Source organism: Aedes albopictus, chromosome 2 (genome assembly GCF_035046485.1).
Source record: "Aedes albopictus strain Foshan chromosome 2, AalbF5, whole genome shotgun sequence".
Taxonomy (NCBI): domain Eukaryota; kingdom Metazoa; phylum Arthropoda; class Insecta; order Diptera; family Culicidae; genus Aedes; species Aedes albopictus.
Genome location: NC_085137.1, coordinates 17,370,054 through 17,391,843, shown reverse-complemented (window position 1 = coordinate 17,391,843; position 21,790 = coordinate 17,370,054). Strand labels below are relative to the sequence as shown.

At 38.4% G+C, this 21,790-nt stretch overlaps 1 protein-coding gene across 5 annotated transcripts; it reads left to right on the top strand.

Annotated features, from left to right (window-relative positions):
- The first annotated feature begins 1,984 nt into the window (after positions 1–1,984).
- On the top strand, positions 1,985–21,695 carry LOC109429974 (ATP-binding cassette sub-family G member 1). Of its 5 annotated transcripts, none has more exons than XM_019705977.3 (6): positions 1,985–2,613; positions 12,249–12,689; positions 12,867–13,864; positions 13,925–14,025; positions 21,069–21,224; positions 21,287–21,695. In XM_019705977.3, exons 2-6 carry the CDS (start codon positions 12,463–12,465, stop codon positions 21,626–21,628), a joined length of 1,824 nt encoding a protein of 607 aa, XP_019561522.3. In that variant the 5' UTR covers positions 1,985–2,613; positions 12,249–12,462; the 3' UTR covers positions 21,629–21,695. The 5 variants fall into 5 exon arrangements, with proteins under 5 accessions (XP_019561522.3, XP_019561526.3, XP_062705220.1 ...); XM_019705981.3 differs by having other exon boundaries at positions 2,202–2,460; XM_062849236.1 differs by having other exon boundaries at positions 2,202–2,538; positions 12,254–12,689.
- Positions 21,696–21,790: the final 95 nt, after the last annotated feature.

Sequence of the window (21,790 nt, the reverse complement as noted above, 5' to 3'; positions counted from 1 at the left end):
TCATTCAGTTATCAGCAATTTCTTACTCTAAATCACCAAACTTTCACTGAAAATTATTTCACTGTTATTCAGATGGTGAGTAGTATACAGTGATACATTTTTATACACATTAGTTTAAATTTCAGCGAGAAAACTGCTTTTGAATTTTTGCTAAACGATGATGGTTTGTTTCCTCTCAAATGGGAGAGACGCTATGGCACTGCCGCAGTCTTTAAAAAAAAACTTTATTATTCAAGGCATGTGATGATGATGATGATGATTGAGTACCCACCATCAGCGCAAGAATTACCTATGGCTGCAGAGTGCAGAGTCATACCGGAAGGGAATGATCTACCTGATGGTTTGTTGTAGCAGGGTAAGCTAAATTCACTGGAAACCGGAAGACAACACGATGGTTGTTATCTCGTGACAAAGTCTGGCTACCCCTCGAACATTTGCCCAGAAACCAGTTCATTTTGCTTCTCTAGGCTACCCCTCCCAAAATCCCAAGTTTCATGTAATTTAAATATAATTTATTATATAGTTGACCAATTACCTTATTTTACCTGAAATAAAAAATATTGTTATTATGATATATTGAATTTTAATTGACCTTCATTACAATTACAGGTTTATTTACCTGAACAGGGCTGAAACAAATCATTATTATATTGAAGTTAAAATTTTACAAATAACACTGAAACAAATGGTGTATTAGTAATGAAAAAAACAAAATATAAAAATCAAACAAAACACAAAAAAGTAAACCAAATGTTGGTTGATCTTATAATATTCCTGCATTTAAATTAACCAAGCAGGAGAATTACGAAATCAAAATTTGTTATGGTAGATCTTACACCGTAACGCACCATTATAAGGTGATCTACCCACGTTACTGGGAAACTTTATTATTCAAGGCATGTGTCCATAAACTGCGTAAACTCTGAAGGGGACGGGGAATCTGGCCAAAGTCTATACTCCATACATATTACGAGGGCCGAGGGGGAAGGGGGGCTTTGAGATGTCCAAAAACGAGTCTACATAGCTTAACAGCCTAACGAATCTGGGCAAATAAAGAGGAGAAACGCTAGAATGGATCACTCATTTTGCTGTCATCCACATAGTCCCAATCGAGCAGAAGACCTGTCAAATCGACAAGGCTTCGTTAGTTTGTTTAGTGAGAAGCACTGTTGGCAGAAACTGATAAGTCTGGAGAATTAATGAACGTAATTAGTGCACGATCCTTTTGTATGCACTTTTCACAAGCTTGGTCCACCACATTTCCATTGCCAAAATGAATTGTATTTTCTACTCTCGCACTTCGGTTTGTTGGCTGAGTAAGTGTAATTTTTAGTCTTATAAACATTACGTAACATTGAATTTAATAACTTATGAATTCATCCCTTCCCCTTGTACAACTTTTTACTTTAAAAATATATGAAATTGTGTATTAACTACGATACTGCAAAAAACTCCATCATGCTTACAATAGGGCAACGTTATCTATGATCGAGTCTTTCAAGCTTTCCATTCAACACATTGCCGCTGAAGCTTACCTGCATAGCTGACAGCTGCATCTCGCTCAATGAACGCATCTAGTCTCTAAGCCATAAACTTTCTCTCCGCTTCTATCTTCTCCTAGCTCAAAGCGGACACGAAAGAAGAGGACATCCTCTTCGGTACTGGGGTTTACGGTGCAGCATCTGAAAATGAGAATAAATTGAACAATTTTTAGTTGATTTCATACCAATCGCTAGGAAACAACTATGATTGGAAGATACATGTTAGGATTTCGTTTAACTTTTTCAATGTACGTGTTCCAATGTTTGACAGTTTCGCTTATAAAATAAAATAAAAATCCGGTCGAAGAGAAATTTCTTTGAGAGTTTGTTGCACTAAACGCACTCCACTTTAGGCATGCTAGACGAAAACGGTACAATCTTCCGCAGCGGGGAAAACTTAAACTTATAGAGCCAACTCTCTCAGTTTCGGTTTGACCTGCGCCGACGGTTGTGATAGTGTAGGCTGTAGCTTATTCTTCTAAGATTCCTTCGTTTTGTTTGGCAACATTCCTACGGGGTGTAAGTGACTTTTCTATCATCTTCTGATGATAAACCGTACACATTTCTACCGAATCCCTATCAGTGCCAGTAGTCCCTTAACTGGTGTGACTGGTGACTCACAGTGACCGTAAATTGATTGAATTAATTTACTCTCATTCACTCTCTTGTTCGTAGTTCTACGACGACGTTCGTCCAGCTGCGCCACCGTCTGGCGCAATAAGTCCGGTACACTTAGGCCATTCGGACGCGAAACGCGACGCGAAATTGGAAAACAAGCTTCCAAGGTGTGGCGATCTGTGCGAGCTCTATGAGGTTCGAGTGTACGCTTATCAATCGATTGAACCACCTGCAAGGAGTATCGAGTGTGTAATCTACTTTTCAATTGGCACTTTATCGCCAGAGTTCAAATTTAAATTGAGTGTGTTGCATCGATGCAGAGAGGTGATTGCGTCTCAGTCGTCCATACTAAGTGGCAGTTCTAGGCGACTTGCTCGCGGTAATAGAATGGTGTTGAACGTTGATTAGTGCGGTTGGGTGTGTTACTGTTTTCAAATTGATATCCTTCCAAAACGTAAGTGTATTTCGCGCAGCGAACAAGTGCGAAGTTCGAACTGTGTGTATAGCAAATATGTAGATACTGCCTGCCTGGAGTTTGTGAGAAAATGGGTAAAAGCAGAAATGAAGAAAACGACGACAGTGACAGTCTTTGTGCCATATTTGTCAGCTGAAGGAACTGACCGTCTGACGGTTACATCAGTGTCTGTTATCACTTTTTGCTTCAGTAAACAATGCAGCTAAGTCGAACAGATAAGCCAGAATGATATCAATAAGTTTGCAGTTCGTGATTGAAGTGTATCGGCTGGAGCGGCTATATGGGATACAAACAACAATATGACCTTGAATGGAATTGTTAATATAGATCATGTAAAAAATGTGTTACATGGGATAGACTATTAACATGCAAATAACGTTGTGCTATGGGAAATCTAATATTAAAATGAAACAGTTCGCGTTTCAGCACTCAATTTTACCGGTGAAGGAGAGAAATAGTGCTGAGAACGAATTCCAACTTCATGTGTACTTTTTCATACATGCACCATTAGTTATCAATTGTCTATAGTGTTATAATAAGAAAATAATAAATCAACTCGAAATACAGCAACAGGCAGTACTTCATGTTTGATTGTCAACTGATAAGAGATGCTTCAATAGGCAAAGAAATTTAAAAAAAACATATCGCACAAGAACATTACCTAATTGGATTGAATTGAGCTTATATTTGAACTCCGTTATCGGGTGACTCAAACAAAAACAGGTGTTTGGAAGCCAAGATTGTGATTTATTGTATCATAAACATCAGGATACCGTAGACAAATTTTAGGTTTAATTTTGATTATGAAGAGCAAAAAAACGGATATAAAAACTTCGTATTTGAGATTTTTATTCTACTTATTCTTTGCGTGTCATAACACGGAGAAAAATATAAAGTCATGTCAAACCAAACAAGCATATTTGTGCACTGACTTTTATATAATCCTATTTTGCAATTGTATCACGCATAATACATGAGGGATTAGGTCGAACAATAATGGAAGCTTGAATCAACCAGAATTGAAGCATTGTTGGGAGTAGGGAATATGGCTCATTCAATCATATTATGCTTACATCAATAATATTTATGGTTGATGGTTTGACAGCTCACTTATTCTCATGGTGGATTCAAGCATGTTTATGCTTAAACTGACCCTTCACTTGAGGGTTGATCTAACTATATCGGATGGTTAGTTTAGGCTGTACTGAGCATCATTCAAATGATTATTTTTTTTATTTTTGAAATCATTAAAAGCCTTATATTCAGAATAAACACGAGGATAAAATTATCATTGGTATAGTACCTATAACGGAAATATGATCTTTATTGATTAGCTTTATTGTTTGAAAGACGTTGTGGAGCATTCCTTCCGCTCAATTTGCAGTCATGAAGTATCATTCTCGATAGCTAAAACGAAAATTCATTGAAATACGCTCATAGAAGTATAACTTTAGTTTTATACATACCCACCGTTTTCAGAAGAACTCGATAGAATTGAAATCGTTTTTTACTGTTTACTGTAAGTGCTTTGTGACTGAGTAGACAACAGCCAAGAGTGTTCAACGTTCAAGTAATAACATATATACTTGGTTTAATCATTGGACGCTTGATCTTTAGTGAGGTTGATTCAAACGAAATATATGCCTGATGCAAACATCAAATCATTGTGAAACAACCCACAGTGGGAAACAATAGGTATAAAACGCGAATAAATTCAATATCTCTGCTCGGAGTGGATAGATTCGCATGAATTTTTGACACAAACTGCAAAAATCTCTACAGTTTCAGATAAAAAGGGTGTCATTCGCCGCACGATGCTGGAAATCAGTGTATTAAGCTCGTTTTACCCCGCGCTCTCTTTTCCACACCTTTTTGAGAAAATCCTCATCTATTCCCGACTAGCGTGCAAAATAAATGACTTATTTAACTCGTATTTGTGTAGAAACTTCCATTGTATCGGAAATTTGACATAAGATTGCTCCTTCTTTTGTCGATTGCATTCCACTTCGGGCGGAGATGCATGCGAAAATTTAAAGAAATAGGGGATATCGGAGTTATTTGAAGATATTTCAATTTTTAAAACCGTGCGGTGAGCCAAACCAGCTCCATTCGATACTACGGAAGTTTTAACACAAACACGAATCAAATAAATCATTTATTTTGCACTTCAGGATTTTTTCCAAAAAGGTGAAAAAGAGAGAGAATGAGGTAAAACGGGTCCGATACACTGCTTTCCAGCATCGTGCGGTGAATGAACCCCTCCTTATCCGAAACTGTACAGTTTTTGGCAGTTTGTGTCAAAATTTCATTCAAATCCATCCACTCCGAGCAGAGATATTGAATTTATTCGCGTTTTATACCTATTTTTTCCCATTGTGCAACCATTTAAAGTTATTATACCAAGTATATCTTTGAAGCTTGGTAAAACTATGGGAAAGGTAATATCAACCAGACAACATTCTGTCCATGAACTGGAATAAATCTTGCATCTAAGCTTTTACTGTGTTTTATGAGCACTTTCACAGATATTGACTGAATGCTTCTTCTGCATATGAGAATTTTGCATTCTTATACAATGCTGTCATGGTAAAATCAGAACTTGTTTCTCAAGGTTTCCATATTTCGCGGAAGAAACATTCTTGCTGGTATTCCTTTTGTAAATTTTACAAGAATTCTTCTTAAAATGTGTAAAAAGTTTGTCCAGGATTTTTTCTTCTTGGTCTTCTTCTTCTTCTTCTTCTTTTTCTTCTTTATGGCTCCACGTTCACACAGGAACTTGGCCTGCCTCTCTTCAACTTAATGTTCTTAGAGCACTTCCACAGTTATTAGGGTAAATGCACTAGACTTCGCCACTGCTCTAGTCTTCGCCCCTCCATAGAAATTCCATTTTTTATGTATTAAGTGGCGAAGATTAGTGCAGAATTTTAGGGGGGCGAAGTCTAGTGTGTTTACCCTAATTGAAGGGCTTTCTTTGCCGGCCTTGCATGAATTTGTACATTGTGTGGCAAGTACAATGATACGCTATGCCTAGGGGGTCGAGAAAATTTTCCCGACCGGAACGGGAATCGAACCCGCCGTCTCCGGATTGGCGATCCATAGCCTTAACCAGTAGGCTAACTGGAGACCCCAACTGGAGGGCATTTATTTGAAAATTCCGCTAGAAAATTCTGAAAAGATGCTTCTGGACGTTCCTCCGAGGTCACCTTTCAGCTAGCATTGTTTCTTTTGTATTGAATCGCAACAATTAACATAATTTAAAAATTTTCTCAATCATTCTTCAATGTAAAAAAATCAGTATTCCAAATAGACTTCTAGGAAAAATATTAAAGTGTATATGTTCAAACGTAAAAATTAGAAAAATCAAATTTCAAAATTAACAAATTCAAAATAATAAATTTGGGTATTAGAGGGTTAAGAGATTCCTTCAAAATTTCCTGTAAGGTTAAGTTTCAAAGCATTTTTGTTTCGGAAAATTAAGAGGGTATCTTAAGGTGTTTCTACAGGTACTTTCCTAGGCATTCGTCAGCAATTGCTTCAGGAATTTTTATCCAGAAATTTCTCCAAAAAACTTTCAAAAATTTCATCTAACAGTTTCCAGTATTTCCAGAAGTGTTATAAGGGACTTCATAGAAATTCCTTCAGTATTTTTTTGGTGAAAGTACTGAAATATCAGAAATATCTAAAAAAAATCTGCAGGAATCTCTTAAAACATCCCAGGGAAGGGCAATTTCTAAAAAAAAAAAATAAGTCCTTGCTGAAATTTCTCGAATTTCTTCAGAAATAACTGAAGGAATTTCTCAAAAAGCTCTTGGAGAATCCCTGGGAAGAATTTCCTACGTAACTTCTGTTGGATTTGTGAAGAAATTTTTAGAAAAATTTCTGAAAAAACTAGAAATTACTATTGCTGAAATTCCTGAAGAAATTCTTAAAATTCTAAAGAAGTCACTGGAGATAAAATATCTCCTCGAAGGAATTTCAGAAGAAATCCAAGAAGGAACCCCTGAGGAATTCCGAGATCAGCACACACTCCCCAAAATCGCTGTAGAATTCTTGAGAAGCACTTTTGAATACCAACAAAAAAATAATCAATTTATAGGAAAATTCCTGAAGAAACCCTTTAATAAAAATCTTGGAGGATTTTCAAGAAAGTATTCTTGAACAAATGGAAAAATGTCTAAAAACCTAAATAACTGATGAAACGCGTGGATAGGCGTCTGAAAAAGAAACTCTGGAAAAAAAAATTCCATGCCAACGAGCACAATGTTGTCGTTGCCAGCAATTGGGGCCAAAATGTTTGAACGAATGGGACCCACACTGTTCAACCGATGTCAGCAGACATTGTTTTTGTGCTGCACCGTTTCATTGCTGTTGAGAGAAAAAACACTACTCGTCATATCCACGGTGTACAACATTCAGGAGGTGATATGTACATTCCGGAAATCTGGTAGTTTTATGATTACGTTATTCAAATCGCTCAAAGACGTGAACAAAATGATCTAGTACTCCTCACCAATTTTATCACGTGGAAGGACGATAAGAACGACGTTACATGTTTACGTCCAAAATTGATGTTTACATAGGCTATTAGCCTGCCTTGTGATATTGTTTACCGTGGTCATATCCAAGGTTTGAACGTTTTAATCCAAAATATGCTAGCTACCGCAACATGGCAGTTCCTACCTACCTATGAATGTTATTCGTAAACTTTTTTCAATTACATGGATTCCTCATTAATTATAATTTGAGCCCATCATTATCATTTACGCACACATACGCATACTCATTGACTCACTTATTTAATCTGACATTCTTTCACTCACTTCACTCAGTTTCTAATAAACTAGTTTATTAGCTCACTCACTCGATCACCTGCTCACTCAATTAACAACTCAGTCACTATTCAATATTTCAACTCACTACATCACTCGCCAAATCACTAAAAGCCTCACTCATGAACTCACTACATCAGTCACTTACACTCTCACTCACTCGCTAACTTATGCATTTACCACATTTACACTAGCCCATTAAATCACGCATTTGCTTGTTGACTCATCAACTCATTAAATTATTGACTCACTCAATTACTCATTTTTTATCCACACATTCACTCACTAACGGACTCACTCGTTCAATAATACACTAACTCATTCATACACTCACTCGGTCATTTACTCACTTCCCAAGTAACACACATGCTCACAAAACAGTCGCGGCAGCGCAGGTAATGGTTGCGCAGTAAGTTACAGTGACTTCTGTCACTAACTCACTCATTTACTCACTAACAGGTTCACTTACTCATTTGCTCTATTTTACTCACTCACCCATACTAATTAATTTACTTCTTCACTTACTAGCCCACCTCCTTGATTTACCAACTTTCTTACTCACTAACTTTCGAACTCACCATTTTATAAACTCACTCACTCACTTACTCTCTTATTTAAGAGTTCGATCATTTTCTTTCACTAAGTCACTCACTCACCCACTAAATCATTGACTCACTTGTGGAGTGGACCTGGTGTGATGGTTGAATCCAGTGACTATCACGCCGAGGGCCTGGGATCGAATCCCACTCCCGACAAACTCACAAAATGTGAGTTCTTCTATCGGATGAGAAGTAAAACGTTGGTCCCGAGATGAACTCTTCAGGGCCAAAAATCTCGTAAATACAGATAAAAAAAACTCACTCATCTACCAACTTACTCACTCACTAATTAACTCTCACATTTATTAACTCACCCTTTCACTCAATCACTTTTAGACTTCCTTACTTATTTTCCAACTCACTAATATACTTACTCCCACGGAACAGACTCCACTTTTTCATTAGCCCACCAAGTCACTTACCCACAGTTCCATTCACTAATTCACTAGTCCATACAAACTTACTAATTCACTACGCAGACAACCAATTTGCACGTATAATGAAGTTAATATTCATGTTATACGTACTTTTATGCGGTAAAGTTACATCGCATAAGATGCAGTAAAAGTGCCTTATGCGTACAAAAGTGGAGGCGCCTAGGTAGGCGCTATACGTGCATTGACGGGAAAATAATGACGCTATATGACTTGAAGCGATATCTTATGCGATGTAGGGTATGCACTATTGCGACGTAATATAACACCTTATGCGACTTCAAATATTCGAAATACAAAATCTTGTCACCTAAATATCGAATTAATAACCTTTGGATTATCGAGCCGCACTTCACACTTAGCAATAAACACTACTTATGAAGCACAATGATTAAATGCTTGTTGGAATGCACTTGGTTTCCGTGCGCTGTAAATGTTCGGCAGGCTCTTTGGAAAGCAAAATGATGTAGCATGATTTCCCGCACAGTTACCACTACTCCTCTCTTGCTAGCACCAAAGGGTCTGGCCAAAGTCTACGTTCCATACAAATTTCGAAGATTTGGTATGAACAAAAGTCTACGAGGGGGGAGGGGGGGGGGGGGTCTGAGATGGCCGGAAAAAAGTCTACGTAGTTTATGGACAGCGCCTAATGGAGTTATCAGATGGAACTCATGAAGGAATTTCCAGAAGGAACTCTTGGAGCAATCCTCAGACAAACACTCCGGGAGGAGTTCCCAGTTGAAACTCCTGGAGGGTTTCCTGGTAGAAACTCTTTAAAAAATCCTCAGAAGAAACTCCTTGAATAATTCTCCAGAGGTATACTCAAGATCATGTTTTTTTTAGAAGTAACTCTTGAAAGAATATCCAGAGGAACTCCTGGACGAATCCCCAGAAGGAACTCCTGGAGGAATTTTTCCAGAGAGAACTCCTGGAGGAGTTCCCAGATGATGCTCCTGGAGGATGCTCCAGAACAAACTCCATCAGGAATCTCCAGAAGGATCTTTTGGAGGCATCCCCAGAAGGATATGCTGAAGAAATTCCCAAAGGGAACTCTCAGAATATCCAGAGATAACTCCTGGAGGAATCCCCAGAAGGAACTTTTGAAGGAATTCCCAGGAGGAATTTTGGAAGGGGGAGGAACCCAAGTAACAGTGAATACTGAGTGAATACTGGACAGTGAGAGTATTAGCTGAACAGTGGTTGATTAATGGTGTCAGTGGCTGAACACAATGACGACTGAATATTTGTCTGAAGTATCGTTTGCTCAACCTCTTTAATCAGCAATACATAGATGGATGAATATCAAGTTGAATAAAATATTCTTCATCTGTGTAACCAGCTTGAAAGCATACACCAACATGCAGATATGATCATCTGTTGTTCAACATTTATTCAAATATTTTTTGACAGCTGACCCAAGCATGTTTTTGTGAAGTTAACATCACTTATTCAGCCTCAATACAGTCTTAGTTCAACTTATGTTCTTGACTATTCAGACACAACAAGTAATGCTCTTGTTGTCGAGCATACGTATACAAATATGTGTGGTATACGTGCTAAGGCGAGTGAATATAAATCAGGAGGTCCGAGTTCAATTCTCAGTTTCCCACAGATTAATTTATACACTCTTAAACATCTCTGGATATCCCTGATAAAAATATACAATAAAATCGCCATAAACTTCCATTGAATAATGATAAAGTTGATTGTTCAACAACAAATCATATTGTGTACGTATTTTCCTGCTGAAAATTATGTATTGGCACTACAATATGTGCACAATAAAGTGAATGGCACTAGAGATTTCAGTAATAAAAACACCATCAATTGAATGGTAGTTGACTTGAATTTGCTCCAGAAAATTTGGATTTTTTTATGGTAAAGATACATAACAACCCCCATTTTCTATTGTAAAAGTGACATTTACAATACATGCTATGGTGGAAAACCATAGGGTCTGTTGTTACTCTATCGTTTTCAACAATTGAAATCATGGTAACTACCATTCATTTCAGCGTGTTGTAACAATACATTCTGTTGTATCTCTATGATCTTTTTTATCAGGGATAGAAGCAGCTAATGATAAAAATAGACTCTCGAAAATGTTTTTATTTTTACACAAATAATAAATTTATTTGACAACTGATTAAGTGCATATTAAGCCTTAAAACAGCCTTCTGAAGAACCTCAAATCAGCAAAAGGTTGAATAAAATCACCAAAATTAAATGTTTAGGAGCTGAATAAAGGATTGTACCTCTTGTGCTCAGCTTTTGTTCAAATGAAGGCTGATTTGAAATAGTTGGAGAATAGTTGTTTGTACAGCATCAAATTGTTACCGGGGAATCCCCCGAAAGAAATGCCGATAGAGTTCCTAGAAGGAACTGTAGAGATATGTAATTTCTCCTGCAGAAATCTCCACGAGAAACCCCTGCAGGAATGAAAAAATGGAACTTTTGAAGGAACCCACGAAAAAAAGCACTTGAAGAATTTCTAGAGGGCACTGCTGGAAAAAATCCCAGCGGAAATTTTGGAAGTTTCTCCAGATGGAATTCCTGGAAAAGAAGCTCATGGAAAATTCGAATAGGGGTGGTGGGGGTAAAGTGGACAGGTGGGGTAAAATGGACAAGGTACAGTTTCATGGCTTTTATTGTTTTTCAAAATGTTTCAACGATTGGAGCTTACGCCTAAGCATGAATCATTATACTTTTGCTGATCTTGAACATTAAAATCAAATAAACCTCTTCAAGATGACAAAAACTCTAAAAATCACGTGAAAAATCGGAAATGATGTAAAAAATGCATATAATTGCTAAGGTTTTCTCGTAAGTTATTTTCAAATTATTACAAGTTTTAAACCCTAAACCAATAAAGTCCACGTAGAAGAATATATTTGACCGAAAAAAAAATTAAGTTTCGTAAAAAAAAAGTTTTGGAAATAATTTTAACAAAATCAGACCGTGGGGGTAAAATGGACAATCGGTTCAAATTTCACCAAAATTTAATATTTTTTGTTGCAAACTTCAGAATCATCAGCCGTCATACCTATCGTGAGATAGTTAAAGTAAAAAGTTTAAAAAAAATATTTTATATCAACAAAATATAATTTTCATCCAAAACAGTGCTTGTTTTTTACACTATTTTTACAATAATTATTTAAGTGTGTTTTAAAGTTTGTATTAAAAGTTTGAAAACAACAAAATAAAGGTATCGTATGAAATTTGATAGTTTGCATTTAAAAACATAGAAACAATATGTTGTTATATAACTTTTAACGACTTGTTCATTTTACCCCATCGATTGTCCATTTTACCCCAACCCATTTTTTTCACGCTATTTTGATGCACGATTTGGTGAAGAAAATAATCACAGAAAACAATATTTTTTAAATGCACCCCCTTACAAGATTTCTAGAGTATATCATTACCTTCCATGTTACTCGGAAAAGCAGATGGATTTTGCCGCATTTCCGCGGGAAACGACCAAAATGCATAGGTTGTCCACTTTACCCCCACCACCCCTACCGATTAATTCATATGATGGTTTTATCGAGTTGAATTATACACAATAAAGTCGCAAATTTACTAAAGGTAATCGACAAATCACTAAAACGTATCTGGTAGTAGTTTTTAAAGTTGTTTAAGGAACATACTTTTAATTATTTCTGGGAGACCTTCAATAAGCAATTTTCATCAATCCTATTGTACTTTGTATTACAAACAACCTATCAATAACTTTTCTCTGCATCTTCCAGAACAGTAAGAATATCAGCGGTTCACCCTTGACCTCCGTCCACTATACACAAACATCAATTACCGCATCAGTTCCACGAGGCAGACGCCTTCCGTAGTCTAATCGCACGCTTCTTTGCTTCAAGTTGTAGTGCAGGATGCTGCACGCAAGCGTTTTCAACAAGAGCATTTTGCCTTAGCGGCTGGATCCAATCTGAAGCAACCCCAGTGCTTACAATGGAACGCAACACGTCGATTGAAATCGATGTTCCCAAGGAGGACTTTAAGCCGAGTACCAATCTGACCTTCCGGAAAATTTCCTACGTCGTCAAGGGAAATGATGGAAAGGACAAACGGCTGCTACAGGATATAAGCGGATGTTTCCAGTCTGGTCGTTTGACTGGAATCCTTGGACCTTCTGGGGCAGGAAAGTCCACGCTGTTGAATATCCTTAGCGGATTCAAGTAAGTTGCCATTAACGCGAGAGCAGTCGCATCTTGTACTGAGTACATGCACCATGAAAAAAGCACGCTTGTGATACACAGCGTGAGTGTGGTGTCTTCGACCACTTTAAGACGCGACTGCTCGAGGGTTAAGATAACTACTGACTTAGACTCCTCATGAACTTCCAAAACTTTCAGAATCAACAACATCTCCGGGGAAATTCTCGTCAACGGAGTCGTCATCAACAACCAAAGGTACCGAAGGGAGGTAACGTACACTTCCCAGGACGTCAGCATGCTCGGAAACCTCACGGTTCGGGAAAGCCTAGACTTTGCGGCAGAACTGAAACTCCCCAAATCAGTCTCCGCCGTGGTTAAAGCCAAAACCGTCAGCGATATCATCAGACTGCTAGGTCTTCAAAAGTGTGTCAACAACTCCGTTCGTTCCATATCCGGCGGCGAGAGGAAGCGGCTTTCGATAGGGTTGGAGTTGATTTCTAATCCGAAGATTATGTTCTTCGATGAGCCCACGAGTGGGTTGGACATCATCGCTGCCATGCAGGTCATTTCGCACCTGAAGGATCTGGCGCTGAGCGGGCGATGCGTGGTTTGCGTGATTCATCAGCCCAGTTCCAGTATTTTGCAGATGTTCGACGATTTGATGGTTTTGTCTGAGGGAAGTTGCATATTCAAGGGACCACTGGACGAACTGGTGTCCACGTTTAAGGCGAGTGGGTTCGAGTGTCCAAATTACTATAACCGAGCGGATTTCGCGTTGGAAGTCGCGAGCTTGAAGCACGAAGGAAATTTGGCGGAGTTGATCGAAAAGTGTAAGGAAGAGTACGTAGTGTTGGGGAAGAATGTGAACGAGAGTGTTAGTACCAGTGAGAAAGATTCTATGCTAGTGGGGAGTGATTGTGGGAGTTCGGATAGTTCGGAGAATGCGTATCGGCAGTATCCGGTTTCACAGTGGGATCAGTTTATGATACTCACCAAAAGGACTACGCTGTGTACGTTTAGAGATATGCAATTGATGAAGATGCGGATATTGGCGCATCTGATGGTGGGACTGCTGATCGGAGTGGTGTTCTGGAAGGTGGGGAACGACGGTTCCAAAGTGCTGAGCAATGCGTCCTGTTTGTTCTTCTTCCTGATATTTCTGTTCTTTGCCAATTCGATGCCACTAGTCATGACCTGTAAGTTTTGAAAAGTTTATACAATTTCAACATAAAATAGTGAACTTTCTTCAATTTTAGTTCCGCTGGAGACCGCAGTTTTTATAAGAGAACGAATGAACAATTGGTATTCATTGACTGCATATTTCTTTTCAAAGTTAATTGCTGATTTTCCATTTCTGGTAAGTATGTTCAAAACCTAAAAGTTTTATAAGAGTTTTTACATTTTGAAATATTAAATTTGTTACTCCAATCTTGCTGGCATCAGTGGATGAAGGACACATGAGTTTCATAGTGTTCCAGGCAGACGCGCCAACTTCAGGGAGATTTAGATGCGTGTCAAGCGTTTTTAATATCTTTATAAACAAGATTTGTAACCCGGTAAAATAAAAATAGTTTTATAGTCGTTTCAGGGAATTTTTATGACTTTTAGGAGCATTTCAGAAGTTTCCATAGGTTATCGGTTTCAAGGCTTAAAATCGATTTGAGAAGTTTTACACGTTTCATAAGGGTTTATGAGTGTTTCAAGTAGCTTAGTAACGATTCAGGGGATTTTAGGGATAATCAAAGGCGTTTGAGGCAGTTTTAGGAGCGTTTAGAGAGGTTTCGGGGGCTTTCAAAGGGCTTTTGGGTTTTTAAGGGATTTTGGGGGAGCTTCAGAAATTTTCAGGGTGGTTTCAGGAGGCGTTTTAGGACACTTTTAAGTATTTATTAACGAGATTTTCAACCAAGAGCTAGTTCATCTCGGGAGACACACTTTACTGCCCTCCCCGTCTTCTGAAGGAAGAACTCACATTTGAGAGTTTGTCAGGAGTGGGCTTCGATCCAAGATCTTCGGAGTGATAGTCACGTGCTTTAACGATCACACCAATATCACTCCACATTTTCAGATAGTTTTGCGATCTTTTTGAGTATGTAGTTTCAGATTTTCAGAAACCCTGAGATTTTCAGAGCATTTTAAGAAGTGACGTTTCAGGGGTTATGTTTTGGAATCGCTTCAGTGGATTTCAGAGATTATCAAGGGGATTCTAGGAGTTTTTTGAGGAGTTTAAACTAATAAGAAGATTTCAGAAGCATTTTGAGGGTTTCTTTCGGAGTTTTACTGTTATGGTTTGGCCTTGAAGTCTTAAGGGGAATGGAAAACGCTAGTTTTTGATTATTCTCGACCTTTCTATCCGTTTGAGATATTTTTCATGGGTTCTTAAAGTTTGAATACAAAATTACCTTAAATTATAATACATTTAGCATTCAACATACTGGTCATGATGACCGTTTTGTTCCTCTTTTTTGCCCTGACAACTAACAGATCGGAGTTCTCTTTTAGGAAAAAAGTGAGATAAATTGTAGAACTAGATTATAAGAGAGTCTTATTTAGATCAAGACACGTACTTAACCTGATAGACGAAACACGCACTAAAGCTCGAAAAAGAAATAGCATACGAATTGTAATGCTGGAAAGACGTGAAGATAGAACCCGAATTTCGGACTGCTAGAGAAAGAACAGTTTCTCTGCATTACGATGGATCCAAAATAAGTGAGCAAAATGTCTCTTTTAAATGTTTAATGTTAAATGTGTGGAGCGGACCTGGTGTGATGGTTAGAACACTTGACTATCACGCCGAGGACCAGGGATCGAATCCCACTCCCGACAAACTTGCAAACTGTGAGTTATTCCTTCGGAAGGGAAGTAAAGCGTGGGTCCCGAGATGAACTAGCCTAGGGCTAAAAATCTCGTTAATACAGATAAAAAAAAATTTTAATGTATTATAATTGAATGTAACATTGTTTTAAAACTTTCAGAACCCTTGAAAAAGGTCCCAAACGGATCGAAACGTCGAGAATACTCAAAAACAAGCGTTTTCCATTTTGAGGGGATTCAGAGACGTTAAAGAGGTTTTAGTGTCGTTTTCGAAAGGGTTATAAGGAGTTTCGGGAGGGGTTTTCAGGGAGGATGTAGGAGTGTTTTGGGCATTACAAGAACGTTTCATACAATTTTAAAGCATTTTAAGAGGGTTTGAGAAGAATTTTAGGGCTTTAGAGTGTAAGCTTTAGTGTATATTTTACAGGGGTGCTTTAAGAAAGTTGCAGGAGCTTGTTTTATGGGGTTTCAGGACAACATAAGGGATTTGCCGGCATTCCAGGGGATTATCAGAGGTTTCAGGATCGTTTCAGGGGATACCAATGGTTTCAGGAGCGTGTTTCATAAGAGCTTCAGGGTGGTTATGGTGCTTCCTGGCTCCTAAACGCAAAACTCTCTAGAACGACTATAAAACCCTTTTGAATTCCGTGGAACACTTAAACACCACTGAAACCTCTCAAAATGATTCTGAAACCCCATGAAACCTCTTGAACCATTTACAAACCCCGTAACATCATTGGAAATTTCCCTAGAACCATTCCAGAGACCTTTTGAAACGTCCTTGAAACTTCCTGAATCTTCATGCAACGTTCCAAAGACTTCTCGACACTCTCTGAGCCGCTCTGAAACATCTTGGGCCCCATGAAAGTCCCGTGAAATTTCCATAGAACCTCCTCGAATCTCCTGAGATCACCCTGAAATCAAAGTGGCTACAATCTGTAAGCCCTTGGTCTCCGAATAGAATCGTGATGAATCCAGGGACTCTCTGGAATATTTTACTGTCAAGATGCACTATTTCCCGTTATCCAAAAGCCCATTTCTGAAGTGCGTATTTTTTGTTGAAAATAAGCCACTGTGCAATCGTTTGTAAGTCATTGATCAACTAAAAACTTTTCCCAACGACACCAACTCTCATAATCAGGATCGTGAGGTGTGTCAGATGAAATTTTACCTTAAGGCACCTTACCTTAACAAGATTCTTCTGAAGTTTTCGCAGAAATTACTATTGAAATTTCCCAAGGAGTTATTCAGAAAAACTCACCGAGAGTTTCTCCGGAATTTCTCCAGTAGTTCAGTTTGGACGATGCATTGAATGCTCCATGAATTATTTTCTGAGTATCCTTCAGGAATTCGTTTACGGATTCCTTCGAAAATTTCTTCTGTGATACAGTGGGGCAAAAGTTCGAGTGGGGCAAGAGTTTCTTTTTAAGTTTTTTAGCTTAAATCAGATTATATCTTTCGGGTGTCAAGGTTGTTCTAATCCTTTTTGAAAAAGAGCCTTTCACTCCAAAAATTATGAAAATTGATCAATATTTCGAAAAGTTATGACAAAATGTTGGATTTTGATCAACAAATTGTATCATGTGATGGTCCTTCCAACGCATGGAATGGAATTGTAATGAAATCGAATTCGATATTTTATGTTGGGGCGTAACTAGGTATATTTTGAAGATGCTTTAGCGAATATAACTTTTTACAAAAAAGATTTGGAAATCATATTTTACACATAGTGGGGCAAAAATTCGAATTGTGGGGCAAGAGTTCGAGTCATGTGGCAACTCTAGGCAAAACCCTAAAAATCTGCAAAATGTACATATTATCTCTAAAAATGATAGAATAAGTGAGTAAATTCGATCAAAGTTGAAAAAAAATGTTGTTTTATCTGAATTTGGCGGAAAACTACTAATTTTTGGTGAAGTAAATTTAACTCTGATTTGGGTAGAATCCAGATCGAGCTTTAAAGTGTATTCCAGTTCCAACATCAAATATCAATTGGTGTTAGGTATTCCAATTACCAAAGTGACGAAGTAGCGTGCTACGGTTAGCGAAATACCACACATACTAGATTCGAACTTTTGCCCCAGTGGTGGGGCAAGAGTTCGAATTAGACACACACATACAAAAAGTGTTGTAACTCAAAATTGAAAAGACATTTGGCGTTACTTTGTTCAGCAAAATTTTAGCTAATGGATGGTAGAATCACCACACGGTATTCATTTAATTTTATTTGCTTCGACTTTTTCAAAAAAGTTGAATTTTCAACTAGGGTCGAACTTTTGCCCCACCTTACTCTATATGTCATGTAAACACACAGAGTCATGCTGAATTACATGACATATAATGGAAGTTTACATGATATTTTATGACTTTTACATGATATGTCATGTAAACTTCTGCGATATCCCACGCTCCAATCATGTGCATCATATGTCACAGAATTTTACACTCTTTTTTCGATCTGTGCAGTTGGGGCTCAATTGAATGAGATGCACCGGTCATCATTCTTCGGAGAGCCCTGATTGATATTGGGGTTGGTATCACTTGAATGATTAGAGGACAGGCAATTGATATCCCGATGATAAATGAAAAAAATGAGTGGTTGCCTCAAATTTCAAATTTTGGCTCATATTGGAACTTTTCAGCATTGCGCTCTTGAACTCCCCTGGAACCCCCTGAGACTGCAGTTCTCCTGGTGCTCCCTGAAACGCCTCTGAGACTCTAGTACTCCGCTGGAACACCCTGGGATCCCTTGAAGCGCCCCTGCAACCTCCCTTTGCTCTCTTCTATAAACGCCCTTAACCACTGTTACCATATAGTTACTGTCATTCAAATGTTCAATATTTGTTCTGAATAGGTCTCCCTCTTTTTATGCAGGGTATATGTGCATAAATAAGAAATGCAGAAAAATAACCTGCATGAAAACAGATTTCAGTTTACACTGGAACCTCTTTTTATGCACATGGCTGGGACTGCATAAATTAAAAATGTGCATAAATTAAAAAAGGCATAAAAAGATGGAAATGTATGCATATATTTAGTTTGGGCTTTAATTAGAGAATCTAGTTTGCGAGAACAGGTCTTACTCCTGGACAGTTGAGGTGGGGCTAAGGGGGTTTCCAAAAAGTTCCCAGAGAGCCCAAAAAGGGGGTTCCAAGGGGCTTCAGGGGCGTTTTAAGGGGTTGTTTCGGGGGATTTGAGGAGCCTTTTAAGGTGTTCTGTCAAGATTTTTTTGGTGTTTTCATGGAATTACGGGGAATTCTGGGGTATGTCCATAGTATTAAGTGGATTTCAGGGGCGTTCCAAGGGCTTTAGGGGCAAGGGATCTCTGGAGCCTTTAAATGGCGTTGCAAGCGGTTTGAGGGGCGTTTTAAGGTATTTCCGAACCTGCTCTGAAGCTCCCTGAAATACCTCAAAAATCCTGCTTGAAGCCCCGGAGATCCCATGTAACGCACCTAAGAGGCTTCGAAACTCCTGAGAACTCCTCCGTAACGCTTCCGTTACGCCTTTGAAAATGCTCTGAAACGTCTTGAAATGTCTCCAAAATGTCCCTTAAACCCCCTTGGACCCCCGTGCACCTGTGATGCTCCGAACCCCCCAAAAACTCCGTAACGCTCCCGTAACGCCTCTGATACCCACCGAAGAGGCTCTAAAAGGTCCTGAAATGCCTCCAAAACCCCCTTAGGTAATTCTTCACGGATGTTTTCCGGCATTCGATCAATGATTCCTCCTCTCGGGATTTCTTTAAAGATTTCTACCGGGATACCTTCCAGATTTTTTTTTCACAAGTCATTTCAGATAACGCATTACAGATTACTCCAGGATTATTCTTGGGTTTCATCTCAGGATACCTTCAGGGTTGTCTTCCGGGCTTACTTAAGGGAGTCCTTCAGGAATTTCTTCCTTAACTCGTTCATTAGATCCTCTCGGTATGTCTTCGTTGATTTCTCCTTTTTAGCTTTCTCTCAAAATTCAAGAGAAGATCACTCGTCAATAATTTAACGAGCCATGTATTGAGCAAAGCCTTGCATGAAAAACAACACGTATGAGTTAGATCAAATAAGAGTGGGAGTAACAACGAAATTGAAAGAAATTGTTCAGATAGATAGAATCAGTTAGCATTTATATCAACAGAAAATCCTGTTTCTTTCATTCGTTCAGAGTTGTACTGTATCTATACAGATTAGATTGTAATGAAAATGATGAAGTTGTGCTGAAAAAGAAATTGAAAAAAATATAAGATGTTCAGGATATAGGTATATGGAAGAATTTTTCTGGATCTAATCCATAGACATCTGATTTTTAAGTGAAATCGTATATTTAAGTGAAATCATATATCTTTATTACCGAGACTTTTCAGCCCGAGGCTGGTTCGTCTCCAAGAGAAATCATATTTTGTTTTTTTTTTGGAACTTGATGAAAATATCAAAGTTATTTGAAGATTTTAATTGTGAGACACCTTGGGCGTTAACGGGCTAAGGAAGTTTCAGAACGTTGACGAAGCTGTTTAGGGGTTTTCAAGGGCGTGTTTCTGGTGTTTCGGGTAACTTAAAGAGAATAAGCATCATTTCAAGGGATTATAAGGTATTTCGGGGTTGTTAAAAGGATTTTCAGGAACATTCAAATGATTTTTAGGGGTTTTCAAGCGGGTTTCAGTGGAATTTAAAGCTCAATTGAGAATGGCAAATGTTCCAGAACTAAAAAAAGCAATTTTTCCCAAAATGATCCACAAATCGAAGAAAATAAAAATGTCCGATTCTTATTTACCTTGTCAATTATGACAATCGGACACGCTGATGTTATTCGGTTTTTCTGTAGAAAGGTGTTTTTTCCAGTTTTGGATAGAATGCGATTCTAATTTTAGTCTTAAGTATGTTTCATAATGTTTCAGGAATGTGGCTCTGAAGCCCATTTGAACTATCTGCAACCCCTGTAACCTCACTGAAATTTCCCTGGAACTTCTCCAGAGAAATTCCCAAACGTTCTCGAAACTCCCTAAATGCTCATGAAACGTTCGCTGAGGTGCTCTAAAACATTTCTAAAGCTCCATGAAAGCCCACTGAAATCTCCATGAAACCCCATGGAACCTCCTAGGATCGCCATTAATCCAAAGTGGCTACTATCTGTAAACCCATAGGCCTCTGCGCAATGAGGATCTTAATGTACATCAGCATAATAATGTGCATGCTCACAAGCATAGCCTTATGGCAAAATATTGCTTTGAACGGTCCATCCTTTTACCATCCCATCTGAAGCCCATGATGAAGTTTTTTTTTTCTTCGGGAATACTCTGCTGAAAATTCGTTTCAAGTTACAATTAAAAGTTTCTTTTTGTTAGAATTAATCTGGAATTTGTTTACGGATCTCTTTCAAAGCTTCTTCTGGTTTACGTTCAGGGAATCTCTCTTTTTTCTCCAGGAGTTCTTTTTTCTGGAAATCGTCCAGAATTTCCTTTCGAAAATCCTCCAGGAGTTCCTCATGTATTCTTTTATTAATCACCTGTAAAATGCAATTTACTTGGAATAAAAATCATGTATTTTCATGTTTCTTCCGTATTAAAAAATCCAAATTTCAAATGTCTACTTCCAGATACTGGGACCAACATTGTTCCTCGTCAGCGCGTACTACATGACATCGCAACCGATGGAGCCTGAACGGCTGGTAATGCTGTGGGGCATCTGCATCCTTCTGTCCTGGATAGCACAGCTCACGGGACTTCTAGCCGGGAGCACTTTGTCGTTGGAGGTTGATTCAAAAACCTAGATATAATAGTCACTTCTATTGTTTCAATTCTCATTAAATTTCAGCTCAGCGTCTTCTGCGTGCCGTGCTCGGTCATTCCGATGCTCATCTTCTGCGGGTTCTTCGTCCGCTTTCGGGAGATGTTCGGCTTCCTGATGCCGTTTACTTACGTGGGCTACTTTCGGTACGCCTTCGAGGGCTCCATGCAGGCCATCTACGGGTTCGGACGGGAAAACATTCCGTGCGAGAAGTTTTGCTACTTTAGCAAGGTGAGCAAATTTCTGGAGAGCTTCGACATGGAGGAAAACAGGTTCACGGTGGATGTGTGTGGACTGCTGGCGTGGATTGTGGTCCTGCATGTGGCGCTGTTTGCCAGTTTGGCACTCAGGCTGAAGCGGAATCGGTAGGTGGAAATGGGATTACTAGGGTTAGTTTGAATTTTTATAACGATTTTTTTATTCATTTTGTGTATTTTTTTAAAAATATATTTGTTTTAATGCAATAATTGATGACGTCCATAGAGAAAATGAGGGAAAATGTAATTGGTGTTGATTTTAACCTTTGAAAAC